Source organism: Panulirus ornatus, chromosome 65 (assembly GCF_036320965.1).
Source record: "Panulirus ornatus isolate Po-2019 chromosome 65, ASM3632096v1, whole genome shotgun sequence".
Lineage (NCBI taxonomy): Eukaryota > Metazoa > Arthropoda > Malacostraca > Decapoda > Palinuridae > Panulirus > Panulirus ornatus.
In genome coordinates this window covers 10,612,900-10,634,216 of record NC_092288.1, presented here as the reverse complement: position 1 = coordinate 10,634,216, position 21,317 = coordinate 10,612,900, and the positions used below count along the sequence as shown (strand labels likewise).

Here is a 21,317-nt window from a genome sequence, read left to right as displayed (position 1 = left end):
AGTTCAACCTAATCAAATGTGACACAAAATTATAAAAATAGGGATGTGAAGAATTGCTGATCTTCCATTTTGTCTCATCAAAATTAAGATACCAGAAAAGATAACACAAAGAGATATGTTGCAAAAGGCCTAACAGAAGGTAATGTGAACTAGGCCTGAAATAAAAGATCTATGCTATAGCCACAGACTTATCAATGCTGGAGGAAAAAAGGACATAGTAATAGAAGATTACAGTTTTTCAAACTCCTCAGTGAATCTGACAAAGTCAACAGAAGAGTTCTAAGCAAATGAGAGGAACTGATAAACTAGAACCTCTAAAGATCACAACAATAAACTAAATGAGACTAGTCAGAAAGAATGTGATGGAGTGAATACTTATACAGTAACAGAGTGGTAAATGAGCAGAACACTGTGAAATAGTTAATGTTGAGAAATTAAAAACTGAATGACAGAAAACTGGAGTAAAGAGATGATCCTCAAGTGTAAAACTTCTCTCTCATGTGCACACACACACACACACACACATACATCTTTAATTTATATCACACTCTCTCTTTCCATTTCCCCTCCTTCTCCCTCTTAATTCTAAATCTAACATGTAATGATCTATCATCCAGTTTATCATCTACAAAGGTACACTTACATAAATAGTAATACTATTTGGTGTGCGAGACTTAAAAACAAAGCCAAAATTTCTTGCAGCAGATACTAAGGCACCTTCATCAGGGGACTGTGCTTGATACTCCAGTTTCCCTATAAAATAATGAAGATGGAAATTAATTTCATGATGTTTCTTTTATATCATTATAACAAATAAAGAACAAGATGATATATCAATATATTAATTTCTTACAGGTTACACCCAAAATTTCAGGTTAAAAAATTAATGATAATGAAAGTGAAGAAAACTCGATGGTAATACAAAATATGATATGTAAGTGTGAGATCAACAAGAAAGGTATATTTCCATGAACTGTAGATTTTGAATGCTGAAATACTTTTTCTCTCCAGTGCAGGTCCTGCCAGCATGAGATACATTCTATTATACATCTTAAGGATAACCAGAGTTAGAGTGTTCTAACCCTCAGTATTTCCAGAGATGAAGCATTTGGCTTTCCACACCCTTTTCTGACCCTGGAAGCTATCTCATTTCAGGTCTACGGTACATCAGCTGATCAGAGACCATTACAGACATGAAGTCATTGACTTACTGAGTTCTAGCTTCGAGCAGTTCAGAAAATTCACAGATTACAGGCATCAACTTGAAAGTGGTAACACTTGGCAAAGAGTAAAGTTTTTATAAAAGAGAGAGGAAAACAAGGCTGGTTAAGAAAACGGAAAAAATCCTTGAAAGATACTGCTTTTGAGAGAAAAAAGTTTTTCAACTTTTACGACCTCCTTTCCTCTCCTTTGCAGTCTGTCCTTTCAGCAGGAGAGCAGACACATATGAAGGAGGAAGGTTTAGATTAAAAAAAAAAATCGATAAGAATATGCTTCAACCTTTAGCAAAAGAAAATATAATACTTTCATAAAAATAATAATTCAGCAGCACAATGGAATCTACCTCTCCAGAAGGAGGAATTCCCAGGGCCACACAGGGTAGATCCACAACATCTAAATCAAGATAACATGATGAAATTGGTCAAAGAAAGCACAAGACTTCTTTTCTAGACTTCCTCTAGTTAGATTTCTGAGGAAGGCTACATGGTACTCTATAGATGCATCCTGTAACAACAATACTATAAAGAATATCTTAATCAGGAACTCACCAGAAAGTTCTGCAAGATGCATCTATAGAGTACCATGGAGAAATTGTAATGAGTTTTATGTTGGGCAGACTGGTAAGGATCTTTTTGTTAAACTTAAGCATAAATATAATATAAGAACATGACAAGAATCAAATGCCTTGTCTGATCATGTTAAAAATTATGATCACTGTATTGACTGGAGTAATGCCATCTCAGTTAATTCTAACTCTTGTACCATGAGAAATATCATTGAACCTTCTATTATCAGTTACACAAAGAACTGTAACATTAATATTAGTGAAGGTCTACACAAACTGATAGCTTCATTGTTGATAAAATTTGTAAACAATTCCCCTTCTTGTTCATATACTAAATTTATGATACGCATGTTGCCAGACTTGAATGCACCCAACCTTCATCTGGGTGGTCACTTGTTTACCAAATGGCATCCTAGCTATGTCTCTTCACTGTATATCAACTGACTTATATTTCTTTCTAGTATCTCCCCTGATAATGTGATCATTACATGAAAGTTCACTTGGGAACTTATCATGTTTCATTTTGGCAAAACGAATACCTAGTACTGAGTGTAAACAATCAACATTTACGTAAAGTTTAAACAGTAATAATCCCTCGATCATATAAGCTGTATGGTACAGCAATTACATAATGCATAATTAGTAAATATCAGAAGAAATTTCATGTCCTGCAATATGTGATTCAACTGTACACTCAGAAACTCTGATTACACAGTGTGCATAATCAATGAAGTCAAGACACAAGTGTATATCTCATGAACTGTGAGTGTAGTGTGCTCATTCATACTATATGCAATGAATAAATTAGTGTACTACAAAGAAGTTTCATAATTGTGTGGGGAAAGTATCTTTAACTTAAAATCTTAAAGACCACAGTTACATTTTCACTAGCTAGTGGCACTGTGAAGTGTTACTTGCTTAGTATGCTCACAGCTGGTCACCATTTGCAAAGTAATTACACTAACCAATCCTTAATGATCTATGTCAGACAGGGTAGTTATCAGATATTGACTATAAAATGACATGAAGCTCTAAGCTTACCCTTCTTCTCTTCTGGCATGACAGTATGACAAAGAGCAAGCAGACGAAAGAATGCTTCACAGTCACGATCACCAGCATCTAGTGCATCCGTTAAGCTGTGGTCGTAGAATTTGAAGTTTGGCTCGTAAAAGGGGTTACGAGAAAAATCTACCGCTCTTGATAACTGAAATAAGTTATGATTTATCACTAAGAAATTTCTTACTCTAATAACTAAAAAAAATATCATCATTATCAAGTCCCAATCTGTAACAAAAATTCTCAAATCAAAACCAATATACTGAAGCAAAGGAAACATGATCTACATTTCTTTTTCAGAGTCTTCATGCACAACTTCTTCTGAAAGGTATCAGAACCTAGCAGTATCTTAAAAGCAAGTCTACATCATAAGGCTTCAAATGTCATTTACGAGATGTGAAAAATCTATTAACCAAAAGTATTGTACATTTGATAAAGTAAGTAATGTTAATGGTTACGAAACTTTCATGTTAGTATTCATGCACTAGTAATACATGCAACACGTAAATTTTTTATACAGTTTAACAAAAGGTCAGGTTATAAATGGTAATGAAAATCATACTTCGTTCAAGCTCATATAACTACCAGGACTCATGATGAGAGTTCCCATTAAATAGAGCTCAAAGTCTACATCTAACTTTCTACTCTGTAGCTGTACATAACATATATGATAGAATTCAAAATTAATTTCCCATAAAATCAAAAGATATTGTCTAACAATTTATATAAAAATCTAGAAAACCTGTGGATCACTATAAATCAAACAACAGCATATCAATAATACATGCAAAATTTTCTTTAACTGATCCATATAAACCATTCTTACTACAGTACTTTCTTTATATCCTGTCAATAAAAACTAAACACAAGACTACTTGTAATGCAAACTGCGTACCAAAATTTTTATTTTACTTGTTAACGATCTAATCCTGTCAAGCAATAGCTAGAAAATACAATGACTATGATCTATGTTTCCTCGTTCTTAAATCCTACTAATATGGGTTCACATAATGAACATACATAACAATTTTGTCAATATCTTTACATGATGGCTGATGTGCTTTGGCAATATCTATACGTTTACAAATATTTACCTTTCATAGCTATTCAGCAGCTTAGCCTAATCTTTACTCATGACTTCAACAATATCAGTTTACATTTATCAGTTCCTTGTTTTCATGCATTTAAAGCAGAGTAGCACACACACATTCTTATCTAAGCTTTGAAGTGGTTGTACATCACATATTCTGGTATCAGAGTCAGCAGCAGTCACTGAAAATTTACTGAAGAACTATGTATTAGGCAGTATGTCTAAGGCTCTAAGCATCTGATTCTGTAGCCTTCCCATGGACTCATGATCATTATTCTAATAAGGAAAGAAAGGAGAAAGGACCTAATATACGACCAATATAGAAGTAGTTTTACGATTATATTTTGTTTCCTTCACATCTCCCTTCCCATCATACCCATGAAGGTGAGGGAGACATTACTTACCTACAGAAAAATACCTGTCATAAGATTTTAACATGAGGAAGCACTAGTCTGTAGCACTCATTGCATATAGTGTTTATTTCATAACAATGTTATTCACTTCAGCCAACCATATTTCATGAGGCAAATGTTAAAAAATTTCTTGAAATTTCTTGAATGATCTCAAATATTTTTCTTGGTTCCTTTATGATATATTCCAAAGAATACTTTTAGATCTAATTACTGTTTCTTCCATAACTTGACTTTCTAGTCCTGGTACTTTTCTCTAATTCCAGCAATTCACTGCCAAATAGAAATCAAAGTCTTTCTCTTCTTTCCATGTCATAGAGGTCTAGCTCACTGAACCTTTCATAATAGTCTTCATGTTTCAATCCATAAATTTTGCTTGTAAAGTGTCAGCGAATTCTTTTCCCATCATATATTCTAGCCTGTTCAGTTGGGGATCAAAAAACATATCACTATTTGAATTCATTTCTTGTATATATATTATCTATTTTATTATACTTTGTTGCTGTCTCCCGCGTTAGCGAGGTAGCACAAGGAAACAGACGAAAGAATGGCCCAACCCACCCACATACACATGTATATATACATACATGTCCACACACACATATACCTATACATTTCAACACATACATATATATACATACACAGACATATACATATATACACATGTGCATAATTCATACATACTGTCTTTATTCATTCCCATCGCCACCCGCTACACACGAAATGACATCCTCCTCCTCCCCGCACACGCGCGAGGTAACGCTAGGGAAAGACAACAAAGGCCACATTCATTCACACTCAGTCTCTAGCTGTCATGTATAATGCACCAAAACCACAGCTCCCTTTCCACATTCAGGCCCAACAGAGCTTTCCATGGTTTACCCCAGACACTTCACATGCCCTGGTTCAATCCACTGACAGCACATTGACCCCTGTATACCACATTGTCCCAATTCACTCTATTCCTTGCATGCCTTTCACCCTCCTGCATGTTCAGGCCCCGATCGCTCAAACTCTTTTTCACTCAATCCTTCCACCTCCAATTTGGTCTCCCACTTCTCCTCGTTCCCTCCACCTCTGACACATGTATCCTCTTTGTCAATCTTTCCTCACTCATTCTCTACATGTGACCAAACCATTTTAATACACCGTCTTTTGCTCTCTCAACCACTCTTTTCATTACCACACATCTCTCTCACCCTTTAATTACTTACTCGATCAAACCACCTCAAACCACATATTGTCCTCAAACATCTCATTTCCAGCACATCCACCCTCCTCCACACAATCCTATCTATAGCCCAAACCTCGCAACCATATAACATTGTTGGAGCCACTATTCCTTCAAACATGCCCATTTTTGCTTTCCCAGACAACGTTCTCCCCTTCCACACATTCTTCAATGCTCCCAGAACCTTTGCCTCCTCCCCCACCCTGTGACTTGCTTCCGCTTCCATGGTTCCATCTGCAGCCAAATCCACTCACAGATATCTAAAACACTTCACTTCCTCCAGTTTTTCTCCATTCAGACTAACCTCCCAATTGACTTGTCCCTCAACCCTACTGTACCTAATAACCTTGTTCTTATTCACATTTACTCTCAGCTTTCTTCTTTCACACACTTTACCAAACTCAGTCACCAGCTTCTACAGTTTCTCACCCGAATCAGCCACTAGCACTGTATCATCAGTGAACAACAACTGACTCGCTTCCCAAGCCCTCTCATCCACAACAGACTGCATACTTGCACCTCTCTCTAAAACTCTTGCATTCACCTCCCTATAACCCCATCCATAAACAAATTAAACAACCATGGAGATATCACGCACCCCTGCTGCAAACCAACATTCCTACTCGTACACATGCCTTACAGCCTTGATAAAAACTTTTCACTCCTAGCAACTTGCCTCCCACACCATATTCTCTTAATACCTTCCACAGAGCATCTATATCAAGTCTATTATATGCCTTCTCCAGATCCATAAATGCTACATACAAATCCATTTGTTTTTCTAAGTATTTCTCACATACATTCTTCAAAGCAAACACCTGATCCACACATCCTTTACCACTTTTGAAACCACACTGCTCTTCCCCAATCTGATGCTCTGTACATGCCTTCACCCTCTCAATCAATAGTCTCCCATATAATTTCCCAGGAATACTCAACAAACTTATACCTCTGTAATTTGAGCACTCACCTTTATCCCCTTTGCCTTTGTACAATGGCACTATGCATGCATTCTGCCAATCCTCAGGCACTTCATCATGAGCCATACATGCACTAAATATCCTCACCAACCAGTCAACAACATAGTCGCCAATTTTCTAAATTTCACTGCAATACCATCCAAACCCACCGCCTTGCCGGTTTTCATCTTCTGCAAAGCTTTCACTACCTCTTCTCTGTTTACCAAACCATTCTCCCTGACCCTCTCACTTCGTACACCACCTCGACCAAAACCCTATATCTGCCATTCTATCATCCAACATATTCACCGAGCCTTCAAAATACTCACTCCATCTCCTTCTCACATCACCACTACTTGTTATTACCTCCCCATTAGCCCCCTTCACCGATGTTCCCATTTGTTCTCATGCAAGTCTCCTTCCCAAGCTCACTTACTCTCACCACTCTCTTCACCCCAACATTGTCTCTTCTTTTCTGAAAACCTCTACAAATCTTCACCTTTGCCTCCACAAGATGATGATCAGACATCAGACATCCCTCCATTATCATTATTACATAAATCCAGGACCCCTTTATCTAAAGGGCTCCAACAGCTTCAAAGCTGCACAACTTCCAGTAGCAGGGAAATTATGGACTCCTTTGGAGTTAGATTAGATACAGATCTGTGTCTAATCCATATGGAAATGCAACCACAGTTTTGGATATCAAATGTTTCAGTATCATTAATTATTTTTTTGAATCATGAAAATAAATTTTTATCACTTTTATCTCTACTCCCATTTACACAAACCAACAAAGAAAGTATCAAATGGAGCTCCCCTTAACACACAAATTATCTACCATGGATTATGTACTTTTATATGTGACATTGTTCACCAAAGTAACATTTCTCAACATCAGCTTGGAACTTATGATACCTCATAAACATGTATCATTTTCATTCATGATTAATACAAGAGACTAGCTCGATGATTTAATCCCTTTATAAAAACAATATTTATGATGCATTAACACTATACTATCCAGTTTTGAAAGTGCATCTTTTTTCTGTGTCTGAACAATATCCAGACTGTTAACAAATATGCCCATAACCTATCTACGAGAGGAAAAGATAGATCCCATCAAATGATAAGTAAATCTAGCTAAATCAGTGGCCACCTCCTCTCTAAAGAACCAGCCATTGGGTGATCATCAATTACCAGATTAACTGACATGAAAATCCACCAAATGAAACACTCATTTTAACTACCATGTATTCAATCCCACCACTCCCAAATGAGAGCTTTTGAGTAGCAAATAATTTTTCATGCTTATTATGACACAAAGAAATGATAACATGAGTAGGTGACCAGATACCACTGTCTCTACAGTTAAAGGCTGTCTCCACAATCATGTCTTTATGTGACTTTCCAAACACCATAAACCTCTACCACTGTAACTGGAAAACAGAAAATATGTATGTTACACTGCTGACATCCTATCACTTTCCCAGTGAAAGAAAGAAAAGAAAAAGAAGATGATGCAGAAAGAAACAACATGTAACCACCCTGGAAGAAAAACAAGAAAACATTCATCAATTTCTTACATGAATGAAAAAAAATTTGATGCAGTTTACAAGTTACCTGAAAAGTTATATCTACGCTGTTCATCTAATTATGTAAGTCTGTCAGAATTCAAAGTAAATTCTGAAAACTGTTCCTACACAACATCCTATATACCACAATCTGGAATTAAAGGCCTCTGCTTGCAGGTGGTGACACTGCAAGGGATATGTCACCTCAACAAGGATGTATCCTCATCAGCAAGATGGAAAAGAGTACAGCATCATGGAAGACCGTCAGACTCCTGAAGAGCCTATCTTACCCTGCTTCCATGTGGAGCAAAACTTTGAAGCTGCAGGAGCCCCAATGAGGGGGTCTTATGGCTACTTAATAATAACAATAATGTCATAGTTCTAAATCACTTAACAGACAAGCAAACAGTGTAGTACAAAACTTGACATCACAAAGCATGGCCAAAATTCTACTTGGTAAAGAAAGCATAATACTCTCCAAAATTTTTGCAATGTATCAACCATGTAAAAAAAAAAAAAAAAAAAAAAAAGGAACAAAAAAATTATACCATCTAAACCTTTGATAAACAATTCTGTTGCCTTTTATGTGTGCTGCATCAAGTGCATACAAGCATATATATAACTTTTGTAAGAATTAATTATGCAGAATTGTATCCTCAAACCAAACCAAAAAACTGAAAAAGTTTTGTAGAACAAAAAACTGGTACAATGTCCTGCAAGGCTTGGAAGTATTTCCGAGATCCCTGAGGGTTAGAAACCTCCAAACCCCTGCCTTCTGGTGAAGCAAAAGCCTCTCACCCCTTGTCAACCACCTACACAGTAGTTCCAACCAACATCCTGTTTCAGGTAAACCCTTTTGCTAGTTAGTAACCTCTATCATTGTCCTGCTAGCTGTCACACAAGTCATGCTAGCTGCCTCATAATTTTTGGAAAACTGATGGAGTCCCAATGGTGCTTTCTGTTGCTTAAGTGAAAAGGTTTTAGAAAGCAAGGAGAAGGTAGGGCAGGAGACAGCAACCTAAAAATTTGCTAGGAGGACACTATGTTGGAGAGATATAGAAAACTTAACTTTCTTTCCAGGGTTGGTTTGTCCAGAGAACACCAAGGTCTAATCAACTTGTAGGAGGTGGGTTAGAGAAAAAATTCTCAACCAAAACAAAGGAGTCACCAGCTCTCACATTCCCCATTCCTCAACTGGAACCTTCAGTTTCACTTACAAAACCCATAAAATTCCTTATTTCAAGATCCTCACCAAACTTAACAGTAGTAGTAATTAGCTTCATTGCTTTCCCAAAACCCTTACCTTCAATATCCTCATTGCATGTCTGAAATATCCAATAGCTTTATCCTTTCACTGCCTATGATGGTTCGATCCTTAATGAAGAGAAAGGCTATGCACCAAAGAACATATTTGTATGTACTTAGCATATTTCTGGCACAGAAAATAGTTCTTGGTGTTCTTGAAGAAATCTGAGAAAATTCTGCATATAGTTACAAATGTACAAAAGTAAAAAAGAAAATCAGAATGTCACAAGGTATTCTTTGCGAGTCTGAAGATCCCAAGCAAAGGATTCTCTTCCATCAACCACCTACTTAACAAAAGGAAAGTGCATTAACCCTTAAACCACAAGCAACATCCATGAATGCTCTCTTACAGGATGGTAGCTCACAGCCTTTCTTCATTTGCTCCTGGTGCTTATTTGCTAACCTAGGCAATAGAGAACAAGAATAAAAAAAATACTCTTTCAATATATAGATGACTCATTGTGCTATAAGCAGCCTCTAGAGATCTCTTCAGTAACCCGGCAAAATTAGGATAAAATTCTACTCCCCTCCAGCAGATGCACATCCATCAACCTCTCAAGCAATATATACAGTGACCACATGGAAAATACATAAATTCTTGAATAATTACATGTATCCATTGGTGAGGAAAAAGAAGAAGAATATGACATGAAATGAGAAAAAATAAGTGATTAAGAGGGTGAGTTTAGTGGGATTAAGGCAAGAGGCCAGCAAGAGACCCATCACCCTCATGTTCATGCTTAATCATGTAGAAGATATTACATAATAACTGCACCTACTATTCTCCACTCAGGCCACTCTGTTACCCAGCTATGTTCCCTTCACCCATACTATCATATCTGTGGTTCAAGAGTACTGTAACTGCCAAAATCTAGTAACTATACACCCAAGTTATTGTTAGTATCAATTTGCATCCAGTAAATTATGTACCAGATACCAGAGGAACCATTAACCACTCTCTGATCCCTTACTCTGTATACCCAAAATATGATTTGTTGCCATACTCTGTATACCCAAAATATGAATTGTTTTTCCTCTCTAGTAGAATGATAATTCTCCTCTGAGAGAAGGAAGACCCTCTGGGTCCCTAGACTCATTTGAGCCAACTGTCCCATCATACCTACTGATGCTCTATACTTGCATCCACCAATCCCTAGCCATGTAACCTTCACCTGTGCTTTCAATAAAATATTTGTTTGTGTATACTTGAATAGATATCTTCATATTAGAAAAGAAATAAATTAAAAGAATATTTTCAGGCATATTTTGACTGTAAAGTATCTTATAGATTAGTGCACAGTATATAGTGTGTTTGGTGAAATGTATCTACATATATCCAAACTATTCAACAATGCTGTGTCTGTGAAAGAAATAAGAGTAGAGGGTGATACAAATAATCAACAACTCCATGTTCTTCCCTCTTATCCTGAGGAGAGGAAGGATCACCCCTAAGAGTGTTAACTACATCTTTCTCCCACTCATATTGTTCATGTAGTGTAAAATCTCAAAATGTACTGATATTATCACCACCAAATCTTTGCCTTTGTATGAAATGCCTGTGTATGAAATAAGACTTTAAAGCAAAATCAAGTTCAGGAGAAAGAATGAAAAAACATCAAGTTCTCCCCACTTATGTTGAACTGTCAGACATTTCAGCCACATCCCCTACTCCTGCATACACGCAGACAGAGCACTGCACCAGGCCAACAAATAAGGAGTTAAGTTACATTCCTTTTCGAGTATTTCCTTTCACTTTCCTATGTCAATATATCAGTTCATATAGGAAAAAAATCTGATTTCTTTCTGCATTCATAGTGATAAGATTTCTAACCCTGTTGTTTAAGGGTTAAAAATATGGGGTGGACAACTGTCATATAATTTCATATATAAAAGTTTTACAAAAATACTTCTCATAGTCTTGAGAAATTGCAATGGCAGTCCTGCAGAGGACTATGTTGAAACACGTAAAACAGAGCGTAGTGACTTGACTTTTCATGGCATGCTAATCTTTATATCATATGCTAACTGTGTGCAATAATTTGCATCCAGCATATTGTACGTACTTTCTGAGTTCTCTGAATTCTAAAATATGAGTATATTATATACAGGTATTACTGGACACCGCTTGCTTGTGGTTTCACCACGAACGAGAATTCACCTTCAGCAAGGCTATCAACAACAAAAAGGAGTACAGTCTTATCATGGACCTTCTAGCTCCAAAGAAGTCCATTTCCCTGCTCCTGAGCAAAGTGCAGCCTCAAAGCAGAAGGAAACCCATAAACAGGGTCCTAAGGCTGTATAATCAAATCATACTATATACATAACTGTAAAACATCACAGTATACCCTTCCATCTAATGAGATAATAAATGTGAGCGGAGGTAGCACTAAATGTCAAGAAGCTCTGTTTACATTACAAACACTTTAATATGGACTTCCTCAGGAATCTTTATCAAATTTAGTAATAAGAAGCTAACATCTGACTTGAAAAAATTACCCTTCCTGTAAAAATACCAAGATCAACAAAGATGATCAACAGTAGCCAAATGATAATGTTTAAATACTAGTAAACATAAATAATGCAGAACAAATGAATACCCAGGCACATACAATAAACAATGCACAAAGCTGTCATGATTTCAGCCAATGAGCAGCAAGGCAGGGTAATGGTCACATGGGTATGTATGACTGATCATTAAAGTGGAAGATGTATAATGACATAAGGAAGTACCCTGAATGGTTGATAGCTGTCAGCTTCAATATAGATCCCTGTTTGAACAGAAATGTTTATGCCCATCCATAAATGTTGTATTTACTCTTCTATTCAAATAATGCAGTCATTACATATAAAAAAAATCCCCTAGAGGTATGCAGATTCCATCAAATAAATAGCAATCTAGATAAAAGAGTTCCTACTCTATTATCAAAGAAAAAGAATGGCATAAAACCCCCCTTTCTATCATTAATTCAATCATTACATACAGCTGTTAACTAAATTTTAATAAATTTAAAGATGATTACTGTATAGTTATCGTTATGCAATTACTGTCATTTAATTAATTCATTACTTATGTACAGCTTTTTCAAACAAAAAATTTCTTAATCAAGTACTTTCTCAGTTATGAATACTAGTACTCATTTTAAAGACATAAAGCTAGCAGGGTTTGAGAAAGCTGCATATGCATCTTGAAGGCACCTAACCCATCAACCACAACATCCACAACAATAGCTAGCACAGCAGCGACACATGAATAGGTAGTTACTAGTGGTAGACTGTCGAGGCCACAAGTGGAAGATGACAGATTCAGTAAATTATCAGGGTAACAATGCTTTGATTTTGTGTCATTAGCACTGTCACAAACCCCTGAATCATTATTGTGTTTCAACGTCTGGAGCTCCACCCACGTGTCGACATCTGAACTAGCCTCGGCGCTAAGTAGAGTGACCTGAGTTTCATCCACAGCTTCAGTGCAGTTCCTCACTTTCCCTTCTTGTTTACTGGACCGCCTCTTTTTTTTCTTTCTGACCCAAGTTCCCGACTATATCAGAGTCGGAATGTGTGCCAGCCCATGCCAGCAATATGTGAGGTAATTTCAAGTCATCATCAAGATGAGGCAGTAAAACAATAAGAATACAGTTATTAAGTGTAAATACTAATAAAAACCAACCAATAACACAAGAATGTTAATTACAGAAGTTTACACAGTTATAAAATAAAAAATTTATATATACATTTAGTCTATGTCAAATCACCTTTTCCCTCATTACAAGCACATGACACATGCAGTAACTTCCTCACACATTCTGTATGTAAACTACCTCTGCATCAGATATAACAGAACCAACACAGCTACTTGTAACGTTTGCTGAAAAATTCCAAAACCTGTTAACTAAAAGATAAGTGAAGCATTTGCCACTTGCATGCACCAAGAAATAAGACTGAAAGGAATCAGTGTTACTTTACTCTGTGTGTGTAAGAGGTATTGCAGAAGTTGGGAAACTGGAAAAAAAAGACAAGGAATATTAAGTGGAAGAATGAAAGATGAAGAGACATTAAATATAATAATTTCAAGGATACTGTGGGTGAGATTCATGAAAATGTCAGACCTCAAAATCAAAACAATAATCAAAGGAAAATGTTCCTATAAGTGACCAAGGCCAAATGATGAAAGTACTGTAACAATGCAGTAGGATTAATTGTACAAATGAAGAGCATGTATATGTGGGATGAAACTTATCATTGGCAGCTACGGAATTTTAAAAAGATGAGCACATAAGTAAGGATATCAGTGGACTGACTACTTTCAAATGACGGTTAGATACAAAAGAAACATATTATTCGATGGGCATGTAGGAAATTTCTTTGAAAACAGTGCAGGTTGAGACAGATACTAGATATACTGATTGGAGGCTGAGTCTGGGCAACAGAGATTAATGCAGTGCTTGAATGTGAGCAGCCTCCAATCTATACTTTTAATGTTTCATGAAACAAAAATGAATTTGAAGCCAATTATAACGTGGGAGGCTAAGTGAAGTACGAAAGTCATGGTCCAGTTTAGCAGCTTAGTTAATGCTGAGGATGTTTTAACTTTAACCTAAGATTCCAATAACTCTTTAAATATGAATCTTACTAATAACCAGTGTTCTACAGATTAATGATTGAGGGACCATGTGCTAAATGTCAAAATGATAAGAATATCTTACTTATGTATAAGACGTGTGAAGGGACTTGTTTTTACAATCATTATTCAAATATTTTGAGAGACTTATACTGTACATAACTTAGAGAATCTTGCTATGTACTGGAGTTTTTGAATATGGTTTGATCTCATCATTTTTATGACTTAGCATAGAAGACTGCACTTCACCACTGTTTAAATATCACACCAGTTTATATCTAATTCCTAATGTAACTACCACATCCAATACCATAATGCAGGGACTACCTTTGTAATTAAAAAAATACTCTTTAAGATGAAAATTAATACAAATCACAGAAAAAAATGTTTAATTTTGTAAAGACACCATAAATTACTAATAAATGAAAATGGGAGTTACAAATATTCAGACTGTTTCAAACACCAGTACTGTCTTTATGAATGAATAGTATGTCCACATAGTATAACAAATTTCTAGATAAAACAATCAGTCCACTAAGCAATGACTATCAAATGGAGATGAGTGAGATAAAAGTGCTTTATGGAACAAGGAGATACATTTCACATAAATCATTAGTGTGAAGAGATAAAAGCAATGCTGTGAATGTGAAGAAAAGATGTACAGAAAGAAAAAAGTTTGCAAATTAAGGCAAACATCCAGAGATGAATGAAGTGAACAGAAAGATGCTGACAGAAGGAACCATATGATACACATGCACTTTTATGCAATGCAATAAAACAAGATAATCATTCCAAGAATAAGAGAAACTTAGGATGATGCTGAAAGTAGGAATGAGATGGTACAGAAGTCCTTTCATGCAAATGTAAAAGCATGATGGCAGTGTACCATAGGACTGAATAGATTCAGCAATGGTATTAATGGATATCAAAAGTGGTCATGTTATGTCAACCATGAAACCTTATAAGAGGACCATGCAGACCTAGGGGTCTCCCTGGACAAGCCTCCAGGAACATACCTTTCCCATTCTAAGCAACTCAGTGTATGACTGATCATGCTGCTACATTCAGGAGTTATATGAGTTATATCCCTTGGTCCCTTGGTGTCCTCCACTCAGGACAGTCTTTTAAACAACCCAATTACAAAAAACTTATGAATAAGCCTGTAGAATCCCAGCTGGCATTTTAGGACCAGGCAGGAAATAATGTTCATGTACAAATCATGAAATGATCTCCGATATGACACCCATAACCATACACAGACACATGTACTTCAACAGTTCAGTTGCCACTTCAGGTAACAATCAGTATCCAAATATTACACTCACCAAGTTAGACAAGGAACATCAAAACTTCACTTTTTATACACCAGTCCTATATTAACATAAACAATGTCAAGTATTCTGGCTAAGACAATCCACCACACCATAATCAATACCCTGGCATTCAATGGCCCTCTGATCCACTTTTGCAAATAGACACACTACGTTTGTACAATACACAAACACATGCTGGAATGTAGCAACCAGTAAGATTTTCAATGCAAAGGCCTTGGTCTTACAGAGACCTGTAACTCTTAGCCCTCCTTTTCTTCACAAACTTCATGAGGCAAAGATCCTCAAAATCCTTACAAAATCAGCTCATCATCATCATCTTTAAAGTTCATATTAGTGTAACCACTCCAACCTTCAACCCATCTGCCCATCTACATAAATACAAGAAAGAATGGACAGAAAACAAAGCATACCTCACTTTGGAAGTTCTTTGGAAAAAAGACATGCTCTCAGTATATCACAAAACACTTCTCTCAGCTAAGTAAAACCAGATAACAAGTCATTCACTTTTGTGGGGACCTCAAGGAACTACAGCATTTCTCTCAGTGCCTTATGTTGCATTAAGTCAAACACCTCTTCAAACTAACAAACAATATAGTCAGTTTCTTTTAAAAATCATGAAATTGCCTAAACATGATGCAAACTTGACATCCTAAGGCTACAATTCACACTCATTTGTATTCCCTTGCAATTGTGACCTCACACCCTTCATCCTTTCTCATTCTGATGTTCCACTTATGTAACAAGTGAGCAAGGTCCACAGGAAATTTTTTTCATACTTTCCTGTGATACAGTATGAAATACACATCAAGGTCACAACTCATCCTCCTCATTTTTTGGCCTTACCAACTATTCTACAGATGAAATATTGTAGAAGCTATCTGTTAAATTTGCAGAAACACTGTGTTAAGTTAGTATGCCTAATGTTGTAGATATACTCAAAATGAGTTCCAACAATCAGTGATAAAAATCAACTTATATATTATAGTCTTATTGGGAACTTTACAGTAACTCAATGCTCTACTGGCATAGTCACTGCTACCTACTCCACACCACCAGCATGATGTAATATTCCACCATCACCAGAAAAATGGAAGTATCTTGTACTTATTTCTTTATTTCTTTTCACAATTATTTTCTTACTGTGTATATAATATTACAATTTGTCCATGCAACACATATGTGCATCAATTTGAATCAGATCTCAAAGTTCTGGAGGCACAATCCAACCAGGGAACAGGCATCAGAGGTATAAATTGAGAAATACAGTCCAACCAGATAAATACAACTAGCAGAGATGGGGGTATGATAATTGCTCTTGAAACCTCCCAGATTCATACATTTCTGAACTTTTGGTTACAGACTGAGGGACAATAACATATTTACAGCATGTGAAGACTTTCCTGTACATTTTATACTTAATTTCATGTGTAGCACACATGAAATGATCACTATCATTCAATGCACTTCATATACAGCAATCACAGGAAAACATTCATATGAAATCAAAAAATACAATGAACTTCTATATATGAACCTCCATAGTGTAGTGGTCAGTGTTCCTGACCATAATGCATTCATGTGGCACCCAAGGTTGAGCACGTGTGTTTGAATCCTGGACACGGCAGTCGGTCAATCAAGGTGCTCATCCACCCCTTGGGGTTGGTCAATAAAATGGGTACTGGATCAGGCTAGAGGGTGTATTGAAATGGTTTAGTCACATGGAGAGAATGAGTGAGGAAAGATTGACAAAGAGGATTGTCAGAGGTGGAGGGAACGAGGAGGAGTGGGAGACCAAATTGGAGGTGGAAGGATGGAGAGAAAAAGATTTTGAGCGATCGGGGCCTGAACATGCAGGAGGGTGAAAGGTATGCGAGGAATAGAGTGAATTGGAACGATGTGGTATACTGGGGTCGACTTACTGTCAATGGATTGAACCAGGACATGTGAAGCGTCTGGGGTAAACCATAAAAAGTTTTGTGGGGCCTGAATGTGGAAAGGGAGCTGTGGTTTTGGTGCAATATACATGACAGCTAGAGACTGAGTGTGAACGAATGTGGCCTTTGTTGTCTTTTCCTAGTCACTGTCTCCTGCATTTGCAAGGTAGCACAAGAAAACAGACGAAAGAATGGCCCAACCCACCCACATACACATGCATATACATAAATGCCCACACAGGCACGTATACATACCTATACACTTCAACACATACACACACAGACATACACACGCACACATTATATTTAACTGCCATCTCCCACGTTAGTGAGATAGTGCAAGGAAACAGACAAGGAATGGCCAAATCCACCTACATACACATATACACTCACACACATATACATACATATACATACACAGATATATACATACATACACATGTACATATCTATACTTACTGCCTTCATTCATTCCCACATCAGTGAGGCAGGCAGTGCCAAGAAACAAACATGTTTGCCATTTCCCACATAAGTGAGGTAGCATCAAGAACAGGTGAGAGCCTCATACGGAACAGTCCTCACTTGGCCCACATCTCTGTTCCTTCTTTTGGAAAATTAAAATAGGAGGGGAGGATTTCCAGTCCCCCACTCCCATTAGGGGGCTGGAAATACTCCCCTCCTGTTTTGCTTTTCCAAAAGAAGGAGCAGAGACACTGGCTAAAAAAGGATTTTTCCCTCTGAGGCTCAGTCATCTGTTCTTGATGCTACCTTGCTAAAGTAGTAGGAAAAAAATTACATATTTATTACTTTATAATCATTCATTTATTATATTTTGTCGCTGTCTCCCACGTTAGCGAGGTAGCGCAAGGAAACAGACAAAAGAATGGCCCAACCCACCCACATACACATGTATATACATACATGTCCACACACACACACATATACATACCTATACATTTCAACGTATACATATATATACACACTCAGACATATACACATGTACATAATTCATTCCCGTCGCCACCCCGCTACAAATGAAATGACAGCCCCCTCCCCCCGCATGTGTGCGAGGTAGCACTAGGAAAACAAAAGCCACATTCATTCACACTCAGTCCCTAGCTGTCATGTATAATGCACCAAAACCACAGCTCCCTTTCCACATCCAGGCCCCACAAAACTTTCCATGGTTTACCCCAGACGCTTCACATGCCCCGGTTCAATCCACTGACAGCACGTTGACCCGGTATACCACATCGATCCAATTCACTTTATTCCTTGCACACCTTTCACCCTCCTGCATGTTCAGGCCCCGATTGCTCAAAATCTTTTGCACTCCATCTTTCCACCTCCAATTTGGTCTCCCACTTCTCCTCGTTCCCTCCACCTCTGACACATATATCCTCTTTGTCAATCTTTCCTCACTCATTCTCTCAATGTGACCAAACTACTCCAAAACAGCATTATATAGCATTAATAAGATAGCCTTGATTAGGCCTGTTGCCCATGCTGTCTCAACCAAAAAAATAAAAATAAAAGAATGAAGATTGAAGCTGGGAATCTTTATCAATATTACTGGAATTAGCAAATCTGACATGCCACCAAACTCACATAATCTGAATAGGTGTGAACAGAATGATTTCTGAACTTTTGCACTAGATCCAGTCCAATATCTCTCAGACTTTTCTAGAGAAACAATACCTTTAAACTGTAAACTCACTGTGCCTAATGATAAAGAGTCATGCATCCAATATTTTCATTTTTCATAATAATTACATGAACTATAACATTCACTCCAAAAATACATTTTGATGTGGGTTCAGAGTGAATTGTAAATACATTGGCACCTCCTTCCCCTTCCATACTTGGGTGTAAGACAAGTTCATATGAAAAGGGTATGGCTGGCTTTTTACCATCAGTTTACAATTGCTTGCACATTTATGAACATGATTCCTCAAGACTATACACTACTAACAAGTTTCATCAAAACTGACTGTTAAGAGACCTATCTGTTCACCAACCAAAGGTCAACAGTGGAGACACCATGGACAATTTAAAAAATTGCAAATCAGTAGGGAACAATAACTGTTGCTGGAAGGAGTGTGGCTTGTCAATAAAAAGGCTCCTTGAGCACAAACATTTTTTTATGATGAAGGCTTGTCACTGACAAAAGTCCCAATAAAGGTCAGTCCTTAAATGAAATATGAAAATGATGGAAATATAGTAGAAAGGAGAAGAAGAAATATTAAGAAATATTAAGGAAGAGTTTTTGAGGATGTGGAAAACTGCCTTTTTAACAAGACAGGCCATAGCTGTCTGCAAAAACATGACATTATAAAGAACTCTAAAGCTTTGTGGCGAATAGAAAAAGCAGTCATCATAAGAGCCCCCCTTAAGTTGCCAACAAACATATAGTAATGATGCGATGGAATGACTTAATGAATACTGTACAGTCTAGCTAATGGCAAGAGCATACAAGCAACAATTTTTGGGAACAATAACAAGAGTTAAATCTTTTGAAAATGGAGAGAACCAACAGTGCAGCATTGTGGGTCAAGTGTTAAGGTCAGAATGGGAGAACTGATAAATCAGGTTGCTTTATATTCGACTATGGCAAGTAATCGTGTACAGCTACAACCCCAAGTTGAAAGAAGTGTCTTACCAGGTGAGGAAAGAAATAGGAGTGGAATGTATGAGGGAAAAAAAATCAGCAGGAGACAGCATTGCTAGGAAAAATAAAAAGTATTGAGGTGAGATGGACACATGAAGAGAACAGTTATTGTGAGTACAACTTAAATACTGTGTTTGAATATGGAGTGGAAGTAGTAAATTGAAAGACCTAAGGTAAGAAAGAAGGCCTAACATGGCACCAAATGAGAAGATGGCACTAAAGAGGTGTATGTGTTGTATATGATGTCTGGAAAAGTTTCTGCACTGGCTAACATGCTGTCTAGCTGGAACAGGCACACACAATATACATATGATAGGAAAACATAAATCAATCAATCATAATTAGAGGTCCCTCAATGTGAACTGAGCATATTTGTTGATAAATGTATGAGTATTTGTTATTCCTGGGTAAACTTAAGTATCAAATCAATCTAATTAAAAGATGACTGACTTTCCCGTTCAGTAAGTTTTGAATCACACAGGTTGCAGCTCATAATATCTGCATGGTAAATTCATGGGAAACATAAATGACCTTCATTCTGTTATCTATTAATAAACCTTGAATATCTTATGGCAGGGGTGCAATGGTTTCAAGGCTATCTCTTCAATCTAGAACATCAGTTTCCAGGAATGGGAACCAACTTTTGGTTGCCTTAACTGTTATTAAATGAAAGTATTTGCTCCATCCCTAAGTATTTGACCTTTACACTAATAAACAATAATTTCTTTCACACTAATATACCATTCTAATCTTCAGCTTGCATTACCAATGACATAATATGTAGGTAAGTCAGTAAACATCTACAAAGCTAAAGTCTGTCCATTATGGTACAACTTAAGGTTCCAAGTAATCTTATCAAGTAATGGAATACTTGGAGCAGCCTGATATTTTAGCTTTAACCATGGTTTTTTCAAGTGAATAAATTAAATTAACTGAACCATCTTAGTTAAGAGAAATTGCTGAAAAATGACAAAAAATTAACCTATCATCAGTAATCTAACATCTCAGCACCCGACAAAGAAGAGTATATATGTCTAATTGCATTTTCCTTACTAAGGTTATGACAGGCAGAAAATATTAACCATAACAATGTACGACCTATCTTTGTTGAAATGAAGAACATCAAACTATATTGCTGACCTAACAAAATCTCATGCTTATGGATCAGGTAGTACTTTAAACACATTTTTCCTAAGCAGAAATACAATAAAAAAAGCTTTATAGCAAACACATATTGTATACCTGATACCGTACGAGCAAAAGAAGAGATACTCAGATACTCTTGAAATAATTCGACAATTCCCATAGTGACCTATAGAGACAAATACGCTAAAATTTCCAGGGATACTGTC

The 21,317-nt window shown here is 36.8% G+C and overlaps 1 protein-coding gene across 11 annotated transcripts in view; it reads right to left on the bottom strand.

The window, feature by feature from the left end:
* Nucleotides 1-21,317, bottom strand: part of ATP8B (ATPase phospholipid transporting 8B) — a 268,417-nt gene that overhangs the window by 33,049 nt on the left and 214,051 nt on the right. For 9 of the 11 annotated variants that reach the window (XM_071657803.1, XM_071657799.1, XM_071657800.1 and 6 more), the window contains 3 exons: nt 12,674-12,949; nt 2,828-2,990; nt 644-753 (listed from right to left, as the gene is read on the bottom strand). In XM_071657803.1, the coding sequence (XP_071513904.1) occupies nt 644-753; nt 2,828-2,990; nt 12,674-12,949 (549 nt within the window). Of the gene's footprint in view, nt 1-643; nt 754-2,827; nt 2,991-12,673; nt 12,950-13,374; nt 13,411-21,317 lie in introns of all 11 variants that reach the window. The other 2 variants (XM_071657796.1, XM_071657797.1) reach the window with 2 other exon arrangements.